The sequence below is a fragment of the Oncorhynchus tshawytscha genome, linkage group LG18, assembly GCF_018296145.1.
Source record: "Oncorhynchus tshawytscha isolate Ot180627B linkage group LG18, Otsh_v2.0, whole genome shotgun sequence".
NCBI lineage: Eukaryota > Metazoa > Chordata > Actinopteri > Salmoniformes > Salmonidae > Oncorhynchus > Oncorhynchus tshawytscha.
Window position 1 is genome coordinate 44,328,943 of NC_056446.1, and position 22,500 is coordinate 44,351,442.

Below are 22,500 nucleotides of genomic sequence, written 5' to 3' on the forward strand. Positions count from 1 at the left end.
CCTGTTTATACCTCTAGGAGACTAATGTCCTGTTTATACCTCTAGGAGAGTAATGTCCAGGCACTGGACATCCTGTTCACCTATCATGGAGCAGAGCTTCTCCAACACCGATTGGCTATCCTCTTCAACTTCCCAGAAACCACCTCGCCACACGAGTACACCATCCTGCTGCCGGAGGCCTGGTGAGAGAGCGACACACACACTCACACACATTATTTTCTATTGGTGTTGATAGTTGTTAGAACACTGATGTCAGTCTGGGGATGTTGGCCTGGGCCCAGGACACTGATGTCAGTCTGGGGATGTTGGCCTGGGCCCAGGACACTGATGTCAGTCTGGGGATGTTGGCCTGGGCCCAGGACACTGTGGTTGATCTGGGGTTAAAATTATATAAAATGAAATGAACAGTAAACATTACACTCACAGAAGTTTCATATTTATGAAGACAATTCAAATGTTATGTATATATACCGTGTTGTAATGATGTGCAAATAGTTAAAGTACAAAAGGGAAAATAAATAAACATAAATATGGGTTGTATTTACAATGGTGTTTGTTCTTCACTGGTTGACCTTTTCTTGTGGCAACAGGTCACAAATCTTGCTGCTGTGATGTAACACTGTGGAATTTCAAATTCTTTGTCTGTAATCTGAGGGAAATATGTGTCTCTAATATGGTCATATATAGATGGTGGTATTTAACCATGGCAAGGTGACTGGTAGTAAGGTAGAATGCAGTGTAGTTAATCCCTCTGCAAGGCAATCAAACAAGCAATCTAAACATCAGTATAGAGATAAAGTAGAGTCACAATTCAACGGCTCAGACACTAGAGGTATGTGGCAGGGTCTACAGTCAATCACGAACTACAAAAAGAAAACCAGCCCCGTCGCCGAGACCGTCGTCTTGCTCCCAGACAAGCTAAACACCTTCTTCACCCGCTTTGAGGATAGCACAGTGCCGTCGACGTGAGTAAGGACTGTGGTCCCCCGTGGTCGACGTGAGTAAGGACTGTGGTCCCCCGTGGTCAACGTGAGTAAGGACTGTGGTCCCCCGTGGTCAACGTGAGTAAGGACTGTGGTCCCCCGTGGTCGACGTGAGTAAAGGACTGTGGTCCTCCGTGGTCGGCGTGAGTAAGGACTGTGGTCCCCGTGGTCGACGTGAGTAAGGACTGTGGTCCTCCGTGGTCGACGTGAGTAAGGACTGTGGTCCCCGTGGTCAACGTGAGTAAGACATTTAAGCGTGTCCCAACCCACACAAGGCTGCCGGTCCAGACGACATCCCCAGCCGCGTCCTCAGAGCATGCGCAGCCCAGCTGACTGGAGGGTTTACGGACATATTCAATCTCTCCCAGTCTGATGTCCCCACTTGCTTCAAGATGTCCTGTTCCCAAGAAAGCTAAGGTAACTGAGCTAAACGACTACCGCCCCTAGCACTCACTTCCGTCATCATGAAGTGCTTTGAGAGACTAGTCAAAGACCATATCACCTCCACCCTACCTGACACCCTAGACCCACTCCAATTTGCTTACCGCCCAAATAGGTCCACAGACGATGCAATCTCAACCACACTGCACACTGCCCTAACCCATCTGGACAAGAGGAATACCTATGTGAGAATGCTGTTCATCGACTACAGCTCGGCATTCAACACCATAGTACCCTCCAAGCTCGTCATCAAGCTCGAGACCTGGGTCTCGGCCCGCCCCCTGTGCAACTGGGTACTAGACTTCCTGACAGGCCGCCCCCAGGTGGTGAGGGTAGGCAACAACATCTCCACCCGCTGATCATCAACACTGGGGCCCCACAAGGGTACGTTCTGAGCCCTCTTCTGTACTCCCTGTTCACCCACGACTGCGTGGCCACGCACGCCTCAACTCAACCATCAAGTTGCAGACGACACAACAGTGGTAGGCTTGATTACCAACAACGACGAGACGGCCTACAGGGAGGAGGTGAGGGCCCTCGGAGTGTGGTGTCAGGAAAATAACCTCTCACTCAACGTCAACAAAAAAAAAAGGAGATGATTATGGACCTCATTAAACAGCAGAGTGCACCCCCACCCCCCATCCACAGGGAAGGTTCTAGTACTTGGCGTACACATCAAACTGAAATGATCCACCCACACAGACAGCGTGGTGAAGAACGCACATCAAAGCCTCTTCAACCTCAGGAGGCTGAAGAAATGTGGCTTGTCACCTAAAACCCTCACAAACTTTTACAGATGCACAATTGAGAGCATCCTGTCAGGCTGTATCACCGCCTGGTACGGCAACTGCACCGCCCTCAACCGTAAGGCTCTCCAGAGGGTAGTGAGGTCTGCACAACGCATCACCGGGGGGCAAACTACCTCCCCTCCATGACACCTCAGATACTATTATTGATTATTTATTGACATGAAATAGAATTAGTAGATATTGCTGTAGTAGTATAATGGTACAGTAGTTCAGTAAATACAGTTTAATGCAAATCTCTCGCTCTCATTTCAATTACATTTTCAATTTAAGGGTCTTTATTGGCATGGGAAACATATGTTAACATTACCAAAAGCAAATGAAGTAGATATTAAACAAAAGTGAAATAAACAATATAAAATGAACAGTAAAAACATTTCACTCACAGAAGTTAACACTAACACAGTAAACACTGACAGACGTTCCAAAATAAGACGTCATTCAAATGTCATTATTTATATATATACAGTGTTGTAACGATGCTTCTGTCGCTCGCTCTCCTCGCTCTCCTCGCTCTCCTCGCTCTCCTCGCTCTCCTCTCTCTCCTCTCTCTCCTCTCTCCTCTCTCTCCTCCTCGCTCTCCTCCTCGCTCTCCTCGCTCTCCTCGCTCCTCCCCTCTCTCTTTATTCCCTAGCTCTCCACCCCATCCTCTCTCTATTCCTTGCTCTCCACCCCCCTCATCTCTCTATTCCCTCGCTCTCCACCCCCTCTCTCTCTATTCCCTCGCTCTCCCCTCCTCTCTATATTCCCTCGCTCTCCATCCCTCTCTCTCTCTATTCCTCGCTCTCCACCCCTCCTCTCTCTATTCCCCTAGCTCTCCACCCCCCTCCCTCTATTCCCTAAGCATCTCCACCCCCTCTCCTATTCCCCTCGCTCTCCACCCCCCCTCTCTATTCCCTCGCTCTCCCCCTCCTCTCTCTATTCCTCGCTCTCCACCCATCATCTCTCTATTCCCCTCGCTCTCCACCCCATCATCTCTCTATTCCCCTCGCTCTCCCCACCCCTCTCCACCCCCCTCTCTCTATTCCCCTCGCTCTCCAACCCCTCCTCTCTCTATTCCTCGCTCTCCAACCCCTCCGCTCTCTACCCCCTCTCCACCCCCTCCTCTCTCTATTCCCCTCCTCTCCCCCTCCTCTCTCTATTCCTCGCTCTCCACCCCATCCTCTCTCTATTCCCCTCGCTCTCCCCCTCCTCTCTCTATTCCCTCAGCTCTCTCTCCTCTCTATATTCCCCTCGCTCTCCCCCTCCTCTCTATATTCCTCGCATCTCCCCCCTCCTCTCTATATTCCCTCGCTCTCCCCCTCCTCTCTCTATTCCCCTCGCTCTCCACCCCCTCATCCTCTATTCCCCTCGCTCTCCACCCCTCATCTCTCTCTTCCTCAGCTCTCCACCCTCATCTCTCTCTTCCCCTCGCTCTCCACCCCCTCATATCTCTATTCCCTCGCTCTCCACCCCCTCATCTCTCTATTCCCCTCAGCTCTCCACCCCCTCTCTCTATTCCCTCGCTCTCCACCCCCTCTCTCTTCCCTCGCTCTCCACCCCCTCCTCTCTATTCCCTCGCTCTCCCCCTCCTCTCTCTATTCCCTCGCTCTCCACCCCTCCCTGCTATTCCCCTCGCTCTCCCAATCCTCTCTCTATTCCCCTATTCTCCACCCCCTCATCTCTATTCTGAAGCTCTCCACCCCCTCATCTCTCTCTTCCCCTCGCTTCCACCCCTCGTCTCTCTCTTCCTCGCTCTCCACCCCCTAAAATCTCTATTCCCCTCGCTCTCCCACCCACCCTCATCTCTATTCCCTCGCTCTCCCCTCTATTCCCTCGCTCTCCACCCTCTCTCTCTACCCCGCTCTCCACCCCCTCTCTCTATTCCCCTCGCTCTCCCCCTCCTCTCTCTATTCCTCGCTCTCCACCCCCTCCTCTCTATTCCTCGCTCTCCCCCTCCTCTCTCTATTCCCCTCGCTCTCCACCCCATCATCTCTCTATTCCCCTCGCTCTCCACCCCATCATCTCTCTATTCCCTCGCTCCCCACCCCTCTCTCTATTCCCCTCGCTCTCTACCCCCTCTCCACCCTCCTCTCTCTATTCCTCGCTCTCTTCCCTCTATTCCCTCGCTCTCCCCCTCCTCTCTATATTCCCCTCGCTCTCCCCCTCCTCTCTATATTCCCTACCGCTCTCCCCCTCAATCTCTCTATTCCCTCGCTCTCCACCCCCTCATCTCTATTCCCCGCTCTCCACCCCCTCATATCTCTATTCCCTCGCTCTCCACCCCTCAGTCTCTATTCCTCGCTCTCCACCTCTCTCTATTCCCTCGCTCTCCACCCCTCTCTCTCTTCCCCTCATCTTCTCTCTTCCCGCTCTCCACCCTCCTCTCTATTCCCCTCGCTCTCCCCCTCTCTCTCTATTCCTAGCTCTCCCCTCTCTCTCTCTATTCCCCTCAGCTCTCCACCCCCTCCTCTATATCCCCTCGATATCTCCTCCTCTCTCTATTCCCCTCGCTCCCACCCCATCATCTCTCTATTCCCTGCTCCCCACCCCATCATCTCTCTATTCCCTAGCTCTCTACCCCCTCTCCACCCCCCCTCTCTATTGCAGCTCTCCACCCCCTTATATCTCTATTCCCTCGCTCTCCACCCCTCTCTATTGGGCTCTCCACCCCTCTCTCTATTCCCCTTGGTCTCCACCCTCTCTCCCTCGCCTCATCCTCTCCTCTATTCCCCTCGCTCTTCACCCTCCTCTCTCTATTCCCTCGCATCTCTCTATTCCCTCGCTCTACCCCCCTCTCCACCCTCCTCTCTTCTATTCCCCTCGCTCTCCACCCCTCCCTCTCTCTATTCCCCTCGCTCTCCACCCCTCCTCTCTCTATTCCCTCGCTCTCCACCCTCCTCTCTCTATTCCTCGCTCTCCACCCCTCCTCTCTCTATCGCTGTCTCCCCCTCCTCTCTCTATTCCACCGCTCTCCACCCCCTCTCTCTCTATTCCTCGCTCTCCCCCTCCTCTCTCTATTCCCCTCATTCCTCCTCTATCCCCCCGCTCCCACCCCCCTCTATTCCCCTCGCCTCCAGCCCCCATCCCTCTCTCCTATTCCCTCGCTCTCCACCCCCATCCTCTCTCTATTCCCTCGCTCTCTATTCCCTCTATCCCCTCGCTCTCCCCCCTCCTCTCTCTATTCCTCGCTCTCCACTATCACTCTCTATTCCCTCGCTCTCTATTCCCTCTATGGCCCCTCGCTCTCCCCCTCTCTCTATTCCTATTCCTCGCTCTCCCCCCTCCTCTCCGCTCTCCCCCTCTCTCTCTATTCCCCTCGCTCTCCCCCTCCTCTCTCTATTCCCCTCGCTCTCCCCCTCCTCTCTCTATTCCCCGCTCTCTACCACCCTCTCTCTCTATTTTCCCCTCGCTCTCCACCCCCTCCTCTCTCTATTCCCCTCTGCTCTCCACCCCCTCCTCTCTCTATTCCCTCTCTCCACCCCCTCCTATCTCTCTTCCTCGCTCTTCACCCCCCTCCTCTCTCTATTCCCCTCTCTCCACCCCCCTCCCCTCTATTCCCCTGGCTCTCCACTCCCTCTCCACCCCCTCCTCTCTATATTTCCCTCGCTCTCCACCCCTCCTCATTTCCCTCGCTCTGGCCCTCTCTCTATGGCTCTCCACCCCTCCTCTCTCTATTCCCCTGCTCTCCACCCCCTCCTCTCTCTATTCCCTCGCTCTCCACCCCCTCCTCCTCTATCCCCTGTCTCCCCACCCCTCTCTCCCCTCTATTCCCCTCGCTCTCCACCCCATCTCCTCTCTATTCCCTTCGCTCCTCTCTGTTCCCCTCTATTCCTCGCTCTCCCCCTCCTCTCTCTATTCCCTCCGCTCTCTCCCCTCTCTCTATCGCCCTCCCCCACCTCTCCATTCCTCATTCCCCTCGCTCTCATTCCCTCTATTCCCCTCGCTCTCACCCCCTCCTCTCTCTATTCCCCTCTGCTCTCCCCCTCTCTCTCTATTCTCTCGCTCCCCCCCCCTCTCTCTCTTTCCTGACTCTACCACCCCTCCTCTCTCTATTTTCTCTCGCCCTCCCCACCCCCTCTCTCTCTCTTTTGACATCTCCCTCCTCTCCTCCTCCCTTATCTCTCGCCCTCCCCACCCCCCTCTCTCTCTTTTGACATCTCCCTCCCTCTCCTCCCCTTATCTCTCGCCCTCCCCACCCCCTCCTCTCTCTCTTTTGACATCTCCCTCCCTCTCCTCCCCTTATCTCTCGCCCTCCCCACCCCTCCTCTCTCTCTTTTGACATCTCCCTCCCCTCCTCCCCATCTCTCGCCCTCCCCCCCCCTCCTCTCTCTCTTTTGACATCTCCCTCCCTCTCCTCCCCTTATCTCTCGCCCTCCCCACCCCCTCCTCTCTCTCTTTTGACATCTCCTCCCTCCCTCTCCTCCCCTTATCTCTCTATATTTCCCTCCCCACCCTCTCCTCTCTCTCTTTTGACATCTCCCTCCCCCTCCTCCCTATCTCTCCCTCCCCCCTCCTCTCTCTCTTTTGACTCTCCCATCTCCCTCCCTCTCCTCCCCTTATCCTCGCCCTCCCCCCCTCTCTCTCTTTTGACATCTCCCTCCTCTCCTCCCTTATCTCTCGCCCTCCCCACCCCTCCTCTCTTTGACATCTCCCTCCTCTCCTCCCCTCCCTATTCCCTCTCCCACCCCCTCCTCTCTCTCTTCCTGACATCTCCCCCCTCTCCCTATTCTCTCCCCACCCCCTCTCTCTCTCTTTTGACATCTCCTCCCTCTCCTCCCCCTTATCTCTCGCCCTCCCCACCCCTCTCTCTCTCTCTTTTGACATCTCCCTCCCCTCCCCCTATATCTCCCCTCCCCCCCCTCCTCTCTCTCTCTTTTGACATCTCCCTCCCTCTCCTCCCCTTATCTCTCGCCCTCCCCACCCCCTCCTCTCTCTCTTTTGACATCTCCCTCCCTCTCCTCCCCTTATCTCTCGCTCCTCCCCACCCTCTCCTCTCTCTCTCTTTCCATCTCCCCCCCTCCTCCTCCCCCTCCTCTCGCCCTCTCCACCCCTCCTCTCTCTCTTTCTTATCTGACATCTCCCTCCCTCCTCCCCTTATCTCTCGCCTCCCCACCCCCTCCTCTCTCTCTTTTGACATCTCCCTCCCTCTCCTCCCCTTATCTCTCGCCCTCCCCACCCCCTCCTCTCTCTCTCTTTTGACATCTCCCTCCCCTCTCCCCTTATCTCTCGCCCTCCCCACCCCCTCCTCTCTCTCTTTTGACATCTCCCTCCCTCTCCTCCCCTTATCTCTCGCCCTCCCCACCCCCTCTCTCTCTCTCTTTTGACATCTCCCTCCCTCTCCTCCCTTATCTCCCCTCCCCACCCCCTCCTCTCTCTCTTTTGACATCTCCCTCCCTCTCCTCCCCTTATCTCTCGCCCTCCCCCCCCCTCTCTCTCTCTTTTGACATCTCCCTCCCCTCCCTCCCTCTTATCCTCCCCTTATCTCTCTCTCTCTTTTGACATCCCTCCCCTCTCTCGCCCTCTCTTTTGACATCTCCCTCCCCTCCTCTCCTCTCTTTCTCTCCCCCCTCCCCTTATCTCCCCCTCCTCTCTCTCTTTTGACATCTCCCTCCCTCTCCTCCCCTTATCTCTCGCCCTCCCCACCCCCTCCTCTCTCTCTTTTGACATCTCCCTCCCTCTCCTCCCCTTATCTCTCGCCCTCCCCCCCCCTCCTCTCTCTCTCTTTTGACATCTCCCTCCCTCTCCTCCCCTTATCTCTCGCCCTCCCCACCCCCTCCTCTCTCTCTTTTGACATCTCCCCCCTCTCTCCCCTTATCTCTCGCCCTCCCCACCCTCTCCTCTCTCTCTTTTGACATCTCCCTCCCTCTCCTCCCCTTATCTCTCGCCCTCCCCCCCCCCCTCCTCTCTCTCTTTTGACATCTCCCTCCCTCTCCTCCCCTTATCTCTCGCCCTCCCCACCCCCTCTCTCTCTCTCTTTTGACATCTCCCTCCCTCTCTCCCTTATCTCTCGCCCTCCCCCCACCCTATCTCTCGCCCTCCCCCCCCCCCCTCTCTCTCTTTTGACATCTCCCTCCCTCTCCTCCCCTTATCTCTCGCCCTCCCCACCCCCCTCCTCTCTCTCTTTTGACATCTCCCTCCCTCTCCTCCCCTTATCTCTCGCCCTCCCCACCCCCTCTCTCTCTCTCTTTTGACATCTCCCTCCCTCTCCTCCCCTTATCTCTCGCCCTCCCCACCCCCTCCTCTCTCTCTTTTGACATCTCCCTCCCTCTCCTCCCCTTATCTCTCGCCCTCCCCACCCCCTCCTCTCTCTCTTTTGACATCTCCCTCCCTCTCCTCCCCTTATCTCTCGCCCTCCCCACCCCCTCCCCACCCCCTCTCTCTCTTTTGACATCTCCCTCCCTCTCCTCCCCTTATCTCTCGCCCTCCCCACCCCCTCCTCTCTCTCTTTTGACATCTCCCTCCCTCTCCTCCCCTTATCTCTCGCCCTCCCCACCCCCTCCTCTCTCTCTTTTGACATCTCCCTCCCTCTCCCACCCCCTTATCTCTCGCCCTCCCCACCCCCTCCTCTCTCTCTTTTGACATCTCCCTCCCTCCCTCCCCCTTATCTCTCGCCCCCCCCCCTCCCCCTCTCTCTTTTGACATCTCCCTCCTCCTCCCCTTATCTCTCGCCCTCCCCACCCCCCTCCTCTCTCTCTTTTGACATCTCCCTCCCTCTCCTCCCCTTATCTCTCGCCCTCCCCACCCCCTCCTCTCTCTCTTTTGACATCTCCCTCCCTCTCCTCCCCTTATCTCTCGCCCTCCCCACCCCTCCTCTCTCTCTTTTGACATCTCTCTCTTTTGACATCTCCCTCCCTCTCCTCCCCTTATCTCTCGCCCTCCCCACCCCTCCTCCTCTCTCTCTTTTGACATCTCCTCCCCTCCTCCCCTCTATTCCCTCGCTCTCCACCCTCCTCTCTCTTTTCCTCCTCTCCACCTCTCCTCTCTCTATTCCCCTCGCTCTCCACCCCTCCTCTCTCCACAAATCTCTCTCTCTTAATCAAAATTGGATTTGTTTTGAATCCTTTGTGGGTCTGTGTAATCTGAGGGAAATGTCTCCCTAATATGGTCATACAAATTATATTTTTGTTTTCTCATGATTTGGTCTCTCTCCCTTTTTCTCTCTCTCGCCCCTATTTCTTTGGGTTATCTCGTTCTCTCGCTCTAGTAGTGGCTGATGTAGATTTGAGGAACATGGGCAGAATGAATAATGAACTTATTTCATTGATGTCTGCTCTCTCTCTCTCTCTGTCACTCTCTGTCACTGTCGCTCTCTGTCTCACTTTCGCTGCCTTCTTAAGACAATGTTTTCTCCCTAGACCGTGAGTTTTTAGAGAACAGAGAGAGAGGGAGAGAGGGATGCAGGAAGATTGACCTGGTATATCTATTTTGGGTTAGGGTTAGGGTCGATCGTTATCGATCAGTATCATCTTGATTAATATATGTGTTGTATGATAAACATCACTACTATGCAGTACTTAAAGTAAAACATACTTTAAAGGACTTCCAGTTGGCCATCCATTATAACTTCTTATGGCTCCATCCCCCTCCCAACATTCCTTTATAACTTCTTATGGCTCCACCCCTCTTATGGCTAGGGGTTCCGCTGAAAAGGTTCCGCATTCCGCTGAAAAAGGCGCTAGCGCCACCCCCCCAACATTCCGCTGAAAAGGTTCCGCTAGCGCCACCCCCCAACATTCCGCTGAAAAGTTTCCACTAGCGCCACCCCCCCAACATTCCGCTGAAAAGGTTCCGCTAGCGCCACCCCCCCAACATTCCGCTGAAAAGGTTCCACTAGCGCCACCCCCAACATTCCGCTGAAAAGGTTCCACTAGCGCCACCCCCCAACATTCCGCTGAAAAGGTTCCACTAGCGCCACCCCCCAACATTCCGCTGAAAAGGTTCCACTAGCGCCACCCCCCAACATTCCGCTGAAAAGGTTCCACTAGCGCCACCCCCCCAACATTCCGCTGAAAAGGTTCCACTAGCGCCAGCGCCCCCCAACATTCCGCTGAAAAGGTTCCACTAGCGCCACCCCCCAACATTCCGCTGAAAAGGTTCCACTAGCGCCACCCCCCCAACATTCCGCTGAAAAGGTTCCACTAGCGCCACCCCCCCAACATTCCGCTGAAAAGGTTCCACTAGCGCCACCCCCCCAACATTCCGCTGAAAAGGTTCCACTAGCGCCACCCCCCCCAACATTCCGCTGAAAAGGTTCCACTAGCGCCACCCCCCAACATTCCGCTGAAAAGTTTCCGCTTATACAAAAATATTACGAAAACGGCGCGAAGACGTAACAATATTTCTCCGCCATGTTGGAGTCAACAGAAATACGAAATGACATCATAAATATTCCCTTTTCTTTGATGATCTTTAATCAGAATGCGGTGCAGGGAGTCCTAGTTCCACAATAAATCGTTGTTTTGTTCCATAATGTCCAATACTAGTGTCCAATTAGCTGCTTTTGCACGTTTAGTTCACATGTCCAAAGCTGGCGCCAGTCCAGGCGAACTCGGACGAAAACTTGAAAACGTTATATTCCAGGTCGAATAAACTGGTCAAACTAAGTAGAGAATCAATCTTCAGGATGTTATTATCATATATATCCATTAATGTTCCAACTGGAGCATTCTTTTTGTCTACAGAGTCATGGAACGCAGGCGATATCAAAAGTAATTTGCGCAACCAGGAACTGGCATTCTGACAGACCACTGACTCTATCCCCTCCCATCCGGTCATACATTATAGTTCTGAATATGGTGTCCAGGTCAGGACAACCAGAGCATTTATTTATTAAAGACTATCAGAAAGAATGTTGGTACTTATTTATTTTGATCCAACATCATGAATGAGTGAGTCACTCAGCTTTATGTAGGTGCCGAGGCTATATGACTGAGTCACTCAGCTTTATGTTGGTGCCGAGGCTATATGACTGAGTCAACTCAGCTTTATGTTGGTGCCGAGGCTATATGACTGAGTCACTCAGCTTTATGTAGGTGCCGAGGCTATATGACTGAGTCACTCAGCTTTATGTTGGTGCCGAGGCTATATGACTGAGTCACTCAGCTTTGTTGGTGCCGAGGCTATATGACTGAGTCACTCAGCTTTATGTTGGCGCCGAGGCTATATGACTGAGTCACTCAGCTTTATGTTGGCGCCGAGGCTATATGACTGAGTCACTCAGCTTTATGTTGGCGCCGAGGCTATATGACTGAGTCACTCAGCTTTATGTTGGCGCCGAGGCTATATGACTGAGTCACTCAGCTTTATGTTGGCGCCGAGGCTATATGACTGAGTCACTCAGCATTATGTTGGTGCCGAGGCTATATGACTGAGTCACTCAGCTTTATGTTGGCGCCGAGGCTATATGACTGAGTCACTCAGCTTTATGTTGGTGCCGAGGCTATATGACTGAGTCACTCAGCATTATGTTGGTGCCGAGGCTATATGACTGAGTCACTCAGCTTTATGTTGGTGCCGAGGCTATATGAGTGAGTCACTCAGCTTTATGTTGGCGCCGAGGCTATATGACTGAGTCACTCAGCTTTATGTTGGTGCCGAGGCTATATGACTGAGTCACTCAGCTTTATGTTGGTGCCGAGGCTATATGACTGAGTCACTCAGCTTTATGTTGGTGCCGAGGCTATATGCTTGGCCATCAACTTGATAATACATAACGATATTTTGGAGGTTATTTCATTTTCAAAAAATTGAAAGTGAGCGATTTTGTAATCTGAATTATATTCCAAAATAATATTTATAAAGGAAAAAAAATATATTTCTATTTTTAGAGGGAAACGCTGGCTCAGTTGTGCGCCACCCTATGGGACTCCCAATAACGGTCAGATGTGATACATCATCATAATACTACTTACGGTCGAACTAAGAAATATAATTCTCCTCCTACTAGTCTATTATCCACCTACCTGCTAATAGACATAATGGCGCTGTACAACGTGACCGTGTGTGTTTTGAAAGAGTATTTTCCAATAAACAACCATTTGTTTACCTTCATTAGTCTACTTTTGTTCCATTATTTTTGTAATAAAGTGATATTTATTCCCATAGTAATTCGTTATGGATCCATAAAAATACTCTTTCAAAATGCCGATGTTTATGTAGTTATCATTATTTTATTAACGAAAGCATGACGATGCCATTATTAGTTACATTGTTTTAGTTTGAACATGCAGACTGGCTCTAAGAACAGAACAGCCGGAACGTTCCCCTAGTCAGTGTCATTATTAATGCGATGCCCCTTAGTGCTGCTCTGTACTACCCAGTGTGGCGCGGTGGGGGTCCACCCCCCCCCTCTCACTTCCTCCTCTTCCCTTCCTCCTCCTCCCTCTCCATGGGCTAGGTCCCTCTCCACGGGCGGGCTAGGTCCGTCTCCACGGGCGGGCTAGGTCCGTCTCCACGGGCGGGCTAGGTCCGTCTCCACGGGCGGGCTAGGTCCGTCTCCACGGGCGGGCTAGGTCCGTCTCCACGGGCGGGCTAGGTCCGTCTCCACGGGCGGGCTAGGTCCGTCTCCACGGGCGGGCTAGGTCCGTCTCACGGGCGGGCTAGGTCCGTCTCACGGGCGGGCTAGGTCCGTCTCCACGGGCGGGCTAGGTCCCTCTCCACGGGCGGGCTAGGTCCCTCTCCACGGGCGGGCTAGGTCCCTCTCCACGGGCGGGCTAGGTCCCTCTCCACGGGCGGGCTAGGTCCGTCTCCACGGGCGGGCTAGGTCCGTCTCCACGGGCGGGCTAGGTCCGTCCCCACGGGCGGGCTAGCTCCGTCCCCACGGGCTAGGTCCCTCTCCACGGGCGGGCTAGTCCGTCTCCACGGGCGGGCTAGCTCCGTCCCCACGGGCGGGCTAGGTCCCTCTCCACGGGCGGGCTAGGTCCCTCTCCACGGGCGGGCTAGGTCCGTCTCCACGGGCGGGCTAGGTCCGTCTCCACGGGCGGGCTAGGTCCGTCTCCACGGGCGGGCTAGCTCCCTCTCCACGGGCGGGCTAGGTCCGTCTCCACGGGCGGGCTAGCTCCCTCTCCACGGGCGGGCTAGGTCCGTCTCCACGGGCGGGCTAGGTCCGTCTCCACGGGCGGGCTAGGTCCGTCTCCACGGGCGGGCTAGGTCCGTCTCACGGGCGGGCTAGGTCCGTCTCCACGGGCGGGCTAGGTCCGTCTCCACGGGCGGGCTAGGTCCGTCTCCACGGGCGGGCTAGGTCCGTCTCCACGGGCGGGCTAGGTCCCTCTCCACGGGCGGGCTAGGTCCCTCTCCACGGGCGGGCTAGGTCCCTCTCCACGGGCGGGCTAGGTCCGTCTCCACGGGCGGGCTAGGTCCGTCTCCACGGGCGGGCTAGGTCCGTCCCCACGGGCGGGCTAGCTCCGTCCCCACGGGCTAGGTCCCTCTCCACGGGCGGGCTAGGTCCGTCTCCACGGGCGGGCTAGCTCCGTCCCCACGGGCGGGCTAGGTCCCTCTCCACGGGCGGGCTAGGTCCCTCTCCACGGGCGGGCTAGGTCCGTCTCCACGGGCGGGCTAGGTCCGTCTCCACGGGCGGGCTAGGTCCGTCTCCACGGGCGGGCTAGCTCCCTCTCCACGGGCGGGCTAGGTCCGTCTCCACGGGCGGGCTAGCTCCTCTCCACGGGCGGGCTAGGTCCGTCTCCACGGGCGGGCTAGGTCCGTCTCCACGGGCGGGCTAGGTCCGTCTCCACGGGCGGGCTAGGTCCGTCTCCACGGGCGGGCTAGGTCCCTCTCCACGGGCGGGCTAGGTCCGTCTCCACGGGCGGGCTAGCTCCCTCTCCACGGGCGGGCTAGGTCCCTCTCCACGGGCGGGCTAGGTCCGTCTCCACGGGCGGGCTAGGTCCCTCTCCACGGGCGGGCTAGCTCCGTCTCCACGGGCGGGCTAGCTCCCTCTCCACGGGCGGGCTAGGTCCCTCTCCACGGGCGGGCTAGGTCCGTCTCCACGGGCGGGCTAGGTCCCTCTCCACGGGCGGGCTAGCTCCGTCTCCACGGGCGGGCTAGCTCCCTCTCCACGGGCGGGCTAGGTCCCTCTCCACGGGCGGGCTAGGTCCCTCTCCACGGGCGGGCTAGGTCCCTTCCACGGGCGGGCTAGGTCCCTCTCCACGGGCGGGCTAGGTCCCTCTCCACGGGCGGGCTAGGTCCCTCTCCACGGGCGGGCTCAGGTCCCTCTCCACGGGCGGGCTAGGTCCCTCCTAGGTCCGTCTTTGGTGCGCGTCTCGCTTTGTTTAAAAAAAACGACTACATTTTGGAGATGTAACGTTCAAATAACGTAAAATGAGGAAAAGGCCATTCTAGAACCTGGGGTGGGACTTTGTTACTAAGATGTAAATAAAGCCAATCTGTTTTTTAGAATTATTTCTGGTTGTAGACGGAGAAAAAACAAAAACCTACAGTCCATCTCATGGGTCTCCCAGTAGAGGCCGGCACGGGTATTGAACCAGCATCTGTGGCAATACAGCTTGCACTGCTACACGGTGTCTTCGACCGCTGCACTACTCAGGCGCTGTATAACGTGAGTGGCCTCCACTACGACAGAAAGAGCAAAATAATCCTAATAAAATAATAAAAACCTTAGTGTAACAACAGTTTTAGTAAGTAAATACTGAAGTCGTGCACAATTATCAGTTTTCTATTTAGGTTTATGTCGCCGGTTCATTGTCAGTTAGAGATCCAAAAGCATAAGCAGTGCTCTAACCCCCTGGTGGTGGTCTGAGGTAGTGATGCAGGGTACCGCACTAAACCACACATTACCTCTAACCCCCCTGGTGGTGGTCTGAGGTAGTGACGCACTAAACCACACATTACCTCTAACTCCCCCTGGTGGTGGTCTGAGGTAGTGATGCAGGGTACCGTACTAAACCACACATTACCTCTAACCCCCCCCTGGTGGTGGTCTGAGGTAGTGACGCACTAAACCACACATTACCTCTAACTCCCCCTGGTGGTGGTCTGAGGTAGTGACGCACTAAACCACACATTACCTCTAACTCCCCCTGGTGGTGGTCTGAGGTAGTGACGCAGGTTATCATACTAAACCACACATTACCTGCAGCATAATTACAACTTTTAGTGGAGCTACCACTGTACAGTGCATTCAGAAAGTACTTACTTAATCTATATCTAATATTTAATTAGATTAATTTCTTTGTCATTATGGAGTATTGTGTGTAGATTGAGGAGAAAACAACAACAATTGAATCCATTTTAGAATAAGAAGTATGCATAAATCACACAGATAAAACCAGGTCTCTCGTTTCCCATGAGTCTGTGTGTTTGTCGCTGAGTTGTGGCAGCAGGGGGGCACGCGAGGAAGCGTCGCCTGTTTCTCTCCTCTGATTTCCCCTCTTTCTGTTCATTCCTGCTTGTCTCAGACGTGTCAGCCTTAAGGAGAGGGGGAAGAGTTAGAGCGTTGTGCCGACCGACTCGCGCAGCTTTTAGAAGTCTGTTATTTATATCCAACATATTCCTCCTTTAGAACATATTGTTGTTGTTATTTATTGTTTGGCTGGACACGTTCCAACTGGAATCCTATCCCTTTACAGTGCACCACTTTAGACCAGGGTCTATAGGGCTGTAGTGCACTACTTTAGACCAGGGTCTATAGGGCTGTAGTGCACTACTTTAGACCAGGGTCTATGGGGCTGTAGTGCACTACTTTAGACCAGGGTCTATAGGGCTGTAGTGCACTACTTTAGACCAGTGTCTATAGGGCTGTAGTGCACTACTTTAGACCAGGGTCTATGGGGCTGTAGTGCACTACTTTAGACCAGGGTCTATGGGGCTGTAGTGCACTACTTTAGACCAGGGTCTATGAGGCTGTAGTGCACTACTTTTGACAAGGGTCTATAGGGCTGTAGTGCACTACTTTTGACAAGGGTCTATAGGGCATAGGGTGCCATTGAGGACAGATTCTATTGCTTTCTAGCTGAGTTTCTTTCTGTTTCTAGACAGCTGTAGGTTTCTCTGATTCATGCTAAGATATTACCACTGAAGGCTTCTGCTCTGCTCTGTTCTGCTCTACTCCTGTTCTGTTCTGCTCTACTCCTGTTCTGTTCTGCTCTACTCCTGTTCTGCTCTACTCCTGTTCTGTTCTGCTCTACTCCTGTTCTGTTCTGCTCTACTCCTGTTCTGTTCTGCTCTACTCCTGTTCTGTTCTGCTCTACTCCTGTTCTGCTCTACTCCTGTTCTGCTCTACTCCTGTTCTGCTCCTGTTCTCCTGTTCCTGTTCTGCTCTACTCCTGTTCTGCTCTACTCCTGTTCTGCTCTACTCCTGTTCTGCTCTGCTCTACTCCTGTTCTGCTCTGCTCTACTCTGCATTTACTCTACTCTGCATTACTCTACTCTACTCTGCATTACTCTGCATTACTCTACTCTACTCTGCATTACTCTGCTCTACTCTACTCTACTCTGCATTACTCTGCTCTACTCTACTCTACTCTACTCTACTCTGTTTAGGTAACTGGCTGTTACCAAGTAAATTGTCTGTTTAGATTTACTATAGTCTGTATAATCAGGATATTAACAAACTTTCTCTCTCTCCCCCTCCCTCTCAGTGTGGATGAGAGAGGCGATTTGGGGGTGATCCCCTGGGATGAACAGAGACACAGGGAGATGGACTGGTGTGAGGAGGACCAGTGCAGGTAGGACACATTGCACCACTGTTTCCTTGGTAACTGACCAGAAGGTCAAATGATTCTGTTACTTTATCAATCAATCAGAAGTGCCATTACTCTGGTTTATAGCTGCATGTTGGTGTGCCTGTGTTCCTCCTCTCCCAGGACGGTATTGGATCAAAACCTCCAGGACCATGCCCACTTCCTGTATGAGGACGCTCCTGATTGGCTGCGGTTCCGTACGGCCACGCCCCCCATGGACCTGTTGACTGACTGGTACCTGAGCCGTGCCCAGGACATCGACTCCTGTTCTAGACAGGTACTGTTAAGAACCGGGGGAAGGGTTTTACTGTCGCACACACTGCCTCCAATAAGAACCAGGGGAAGGGTTTTACTGTCGCACACACTGCCTCCAATAAGAACCAGGGGAAGGGTTTTACTGTCGCACACACTGCCTCCAATAAGAACCAGGGAAGAGTTTTACTGTCGCACACACTGCCTCCAATAAGAGCCAGGGAAGAGTTTTACTGTCGCACACACTGCCTCCAATAAGAACCAGGGGAAGGGTTTTACTGTCGCACACACTGCCTCCAATAAGAACCAGGGGAAGGGTTTTACTGTCGCACACACTGCCTCCAATAAGAACCGGAACTCCCTCTAGCCCATGTCTACACCAGTAACTCCATGGTGAACCATGCAAGTGTTCTGTTCTCTGATTGGATATCCTGTCTGTCCGTCAGGTGGACTGTGCACTGTCATTGGTGCGTCTCGGGAAGGAGCGGGATATCCCGGGGTTGGAGCGGCTGTGTGATGACCTGGTAACCATGGAGACGTTGGTGTACGAGACAGCGTGCGAGCTCAGCCTGACACTAAGAGACTTGCAGCAGCTCGGTGACATCGACAAGCTCCGCCTCCTCATGAAGAACGTATGTACATGCTGTGTGTGTGTGTCTGTGTGTTCCTCTGTGTACCTAGTCTTTGAGTAGGAGGCTTCTAAATGGCTTCTGTCTCCCCAACTTCTGGTCACCAAGTCAATCCCCTAGACACTAGACTGGATCAACCTCTAGACACTAGACTGGATCAACCTCTCTAGACACTAGACTGGATCAACCTCTAGACACTAGACTGGATCAACCTCTAGACACTAGACTGGATCAACCTCTCTAGACACTAGACTGGATCAACCTCTCTAGACACTAGACTGGATCAACCTCTCTAGACACTAGACTGGATCAACCTCTAGACACTAGACTGGATCAACCTCTAGACACTAGACTGGATCAACCTCTAGACACTAGACTGGATCAACCTCTAGACACTAGACTGGATCAACCTCTAGACACTAGACTGGATCAACCTCTATAGACACTAGACTGGATCAACCATTGGCCCCTAGACACTAGACTGGATCAACCTCTGGCCCCTAGACACTAGACTGGATCAACCATTGGCCACTAGACACTAGACTGGATCAACCTCTGGCCCCTAGACACTAGACTGGATCAACCTCTGGCCCCTAGACTGGATCAACCTCTGGCCCCTAGACACTAGACTGGATCAACCTCTGGCCCCTAGACTGGATCAACCTCTGGCCCCTAGACTGGATCAACCTCTGGCCCCTAGACACTAGACTGGATCAACCTCTGGCCCCTAGACACTAGACTGGATCAACCTCTGGCCCCTAGACAATAGACTGGATCAACCTCTGGCCCCTAGACACTAGACTGGATCAACCTCTGGCCCCTAGACACTAGACTGGATCAACCTCTGGCCCCTAGACTGGATCAACCTCTGGCCCCTAGACACTAGACTGGATCAACCACTGGCCCCTAGGCACTAGACTGGATCAACCTCTGGCCCCTAGACACTAGACTGGATCAACCTCTGGCCCCTAGACACTAGACTGGATCAACCTCTGGCCCCTAGACACTAGACTGGATCAACCTCTGGCCCCTAGACACTAGACTGGATCAACCTCTGGCCCCTAGATACTAGACTGGATCAACCTCTGGCCCCTAGACTGGATCAACCTCTGGCCCCTAGACTGGATCAACCTCTGGCCCCTAGACTGGATCAACCTCTGGCCCCTAGACTGGATCAACCTCTGGCCCCTAGACAATAGACTGGATCAACCTCTGGCCCCTAGACTGGATCAACCTCTGGCCCCTAGACTGGATCAACCTCTGGCCCCTAGACAATAGACTGGATCAACCTCTGGCCCCTAGACACTAGACTGGATCAACCTCTGGCCCCTAGACTGGATCAACCTCTGGCCCCTAGACACTAGACTGGATCAACCTCTGGCCCCTAGACACTAGACTGGATCAACCTCTGGCCCCTAGACACTAGACTGGATCAACCTCTGGCCCCTAGACAATAGACTGGATCAACCTCTGGCCCCTAGACACTAGACTGGATCAACCTCTGGCCCCTAGACTGGATCAACCTCTGGCCCCTAGACAATAGACTGGATCAACCTCTGGCCCCTAGACACTAGACTGGATCAACCTCTGGCCCCTAGACACTAGACTGGATCAACCTCTGGCCCCTAGACACTAGACTGGATCTGGATAGAGTGGACATGGAAAAGCAATACCTCAACTTTATTTCAGCTGTCCACCTTTCCTCGTCCTCTCTACACAAGAGCATATAATTCACTACAGTAGACCCATAGAGCTGTGGTCTAAAGTAGGGCTCTACAGGAGACCCATAGAGATGTGGTCTAAAGTAGGGCTCTACAGGAGACCCATAGAGCTGTGGTCTGGAAAGTAGGACTCTGGAAAAGGAGACCCTTTATTTCAGAGATGTGGTCTACACAGTAGGGCTCTACAGGAGACCCATAGAGCTGTGGTCTAAAGTAGTGCCCTACAGTAGACCCATAGAGCTGTGGTCTAAAGTAGTGCCCTACAGTAGACCCATAGAGCTGTGGTCTAAAGTAGGGCTCTACAGGAGACCCATAGAGCTGTGGTCTAAAGTAGGGCTCTACAGTAGACCCATAGAGCTGTGGTCTAAAGTAGGGCTCTACAGGAGACCCATAGAGCTGTGGTCTAAAGTAGTGCCCTACAGTAGACCCATAGAGCTGTGGTCTAAAGTAGGGCTCTACAGGAGACCCATAGAGCTGTGGTCTAAAGTAGTGCCCTACAGTAGACCCATAGAGCTGTGGTCTAAAGTAGGGCTCTACAGGAGACCCATAGAGCTGTGGTCTAAAGTAGGGCTCTACAGTAGACCCATAGAGCTGTGGTCTAAAGTAGGGCTCTACAGTAGACCCATAGAGCTGTGGTCTAAAGTAGGGCTCTACAGTAGACCCATAGAGCTGTGGTCTAAAGTAGGGCCCTACAGTAGACCCATAGAGCTGTGGTCTAAAGTAGGGCTCTACAGTAGTGCCCTGCATAGGGAATAGGGTGTCATAGAGCCCTGGTCTAAAGTAGTGCCCTGCATAGGGAATAGGGTGTCATAGAGCCCTGGTCTAAAGTAGTGCCCTATATAGGGCATAGGGTGCCATTTGTGACTCAAACTCTGACTTCCTGTGCTGTGCATCTGTCTTTGTCTTCCCCTCCAGTCCAGTGCAGAGCGCTATGTTAAAGATGTGTTCCAGTGGATGGTTCCTTTCCTGCATCGCTGTGAAAAGCAGAGCGGGGGCGCTAGTGAGGCCCTGCTGAGAGAATATCTGGTGACCCTCTCTCGGCAAGACCTGTCTCTACCCCTGGCTGTCTTCCAACACTCCAGACCTGACGTTAGTACACACACACACACACACACACACACACACACTGTCCTTAGCAGTACCATATAGGGTGAAGGTTTTTTCAACAGCGGAGGCACTGCAGGAGGTCCATTAAAAAATAAATGTATGTTCATGCACACAGTACCAGTCAAAAGTTAGGACACATCTACTCATCAAGGGTTTTTCTTTATTTTTACTATTTTCTACATTTTATAATAATAGTGAAGACATCAAAACTATGAAATAACACATATGGAATCATGTAGTAACCAAAAAAGTGTTAAACAAATCAAATATATTTTATATTTGAGATTCTTTAAAGTAGCCACCCATTGCCTTGTTGACAGCTTTGCACTCTCGGCATTCTCTCAACCAGCTTCACCTGGAATCATTTTCCAACAGTATTGAAGGAGTTCCCACATATGCTGAGCACTTGTTGGCTGCTTTCCTTCACTCTGTGGTCCATCTCATTCCAAACCATCTCAATTGGGTTGAGGTCAGGTGATTGTGGAGGCCAGGTCATCTGATGCAGCATTCCATCACTCTCCATCTTGGTCAAATAGCCCTTACACAGCCTGGAGGTGTGTTGGGTCATTGTCCTGTTGAAAACAAATGATAGTCCCACTGAGCGCAAACCAGATGGGATGGTGTATCACTGCAGAATGCTGTGGTAGCCATGCTGGTTAAGTGTGCCTTGAATTCTAAATAAATCACTGACAGTGTCACCAGCAAAGCACCATCACACCTCCGCCTCCATGCTTCACGGTGGGAACCACACTTGCAGAGATAATCCGTTCACCTACTCTGCGTCTCACAAAGACACGGAGGTTGGAACCAAAAATCTAAAATGTCTCATCGGACCAAAGGACAGATTTCCACCGGTCTAATGTCCATTGCTCGTGTTTCTTGGCCCAAGCAAGTCTCTTCTTCTTATTGGTGTCCTTTAGTTGTGGTTTCTTTGCAGCCATTCGACCATGAAGGCCTGATTCACACAGTCTCCTCTGAACAGTTGATGTGTCTGTTACTTGAACTCTGTGAAGCATTTGTTTGGGCTGCAATTTCTGAGCCAGTTAACTCTAATGAACGTATCTAATGAACTTATCCACTGCAGCAGAGGTAACTCTGGGTCTTCCTTTCCTGTGGCGGCCCTCTTGAGAGCCAGTTTCATCATAGCGCTTGATGGTTTTTGTGACTGCACTTGAAGAAACTTTCAAAGTTCTTGAAATGTTCCGTATTGACTGATCTTCATGTCTTAAAGTAATGATAGACTGTCGTTTCTCTTTGCTTATTTGAGCTGTTCTTGCCATAATATGGACTTGGTCTTTTACCAAATAAGGCTGTCTTCTCAAAACCACCCCTGTCTTGTGACAACACAACTGATTGGCTCAAATGCATTAAGAAGGAAAGAAATTCCACAAATTAACTTCTAATTGAAATGCATTCCAGGTGACTACCTCGTGGAGCTGGTTGAGAGAATGCCTAGAGTGTGCAAACCTGTCAACAAGGCAAAGGGTGGCTACTTTGAAGAATCTCAAATATAAAATATATTTAGATTTGTTAAACACTTTTTTGGTTACTACATGATTCCATATGTGTTATTTCATAGTGTTGATGTCTTCACTATTATTCTACAATGTAGAAAATAGTAAAAATACAGAAAAACCCTGGAATGAGTAGATGTGTCCAAACTGTTGACTGGTACTGTATATATTTTCTAGCAGAATAAACTGGTTTACCTGGGAGGGGGTCCCTGGGTAAGACAAGGTCTCTCTGCATCGGACATCAGCATCACATGAAGGATTGACACACATGGCCTAACACACACACACACACACACATGGCCTTACACACTCACACACACACACACACACACACACACACACACACACACACACACACACACACACACACAC

At 52.7% G+C, this 22,500-nt stretch overlaps 1 protein-coding gene across 1 annotated transcript in view; it reads left to right on the forward strand.

Moving 5' to 3' along the window:
* LOC121839954 (neuroblastoma-amplified sequence-like) overlaps positions 1–22,500 on the forward strand; it is a 75,195-nt gene that overhangs the window by 4,486 nt on the left and 48,209 nt on the right. The window contains exons 2-6 of the mRNA XM_042300558.1: positions 46–182; positions 16,804–16,890; positions 17,029–17,182; positions 17,604–17,789; positions 20,423–20,596. Of these exons, the coding sequence (XP_042156492.1) occupies positions 16,862–16,890; positions 17,029–17,182; positions 17,604–17,789; positions 20,423–20,596 (543 nt within the window). The 5' untranslated portion in view covers positions 46–182; positions 16,804–16,861. The remainder of the gene's footprint in view (positions 1–45; positions 183–16,803; positions 16,891–17,028; positions 17,183–17,603; positions 17,790–20,422; positions 20,597–22,500) is intronic.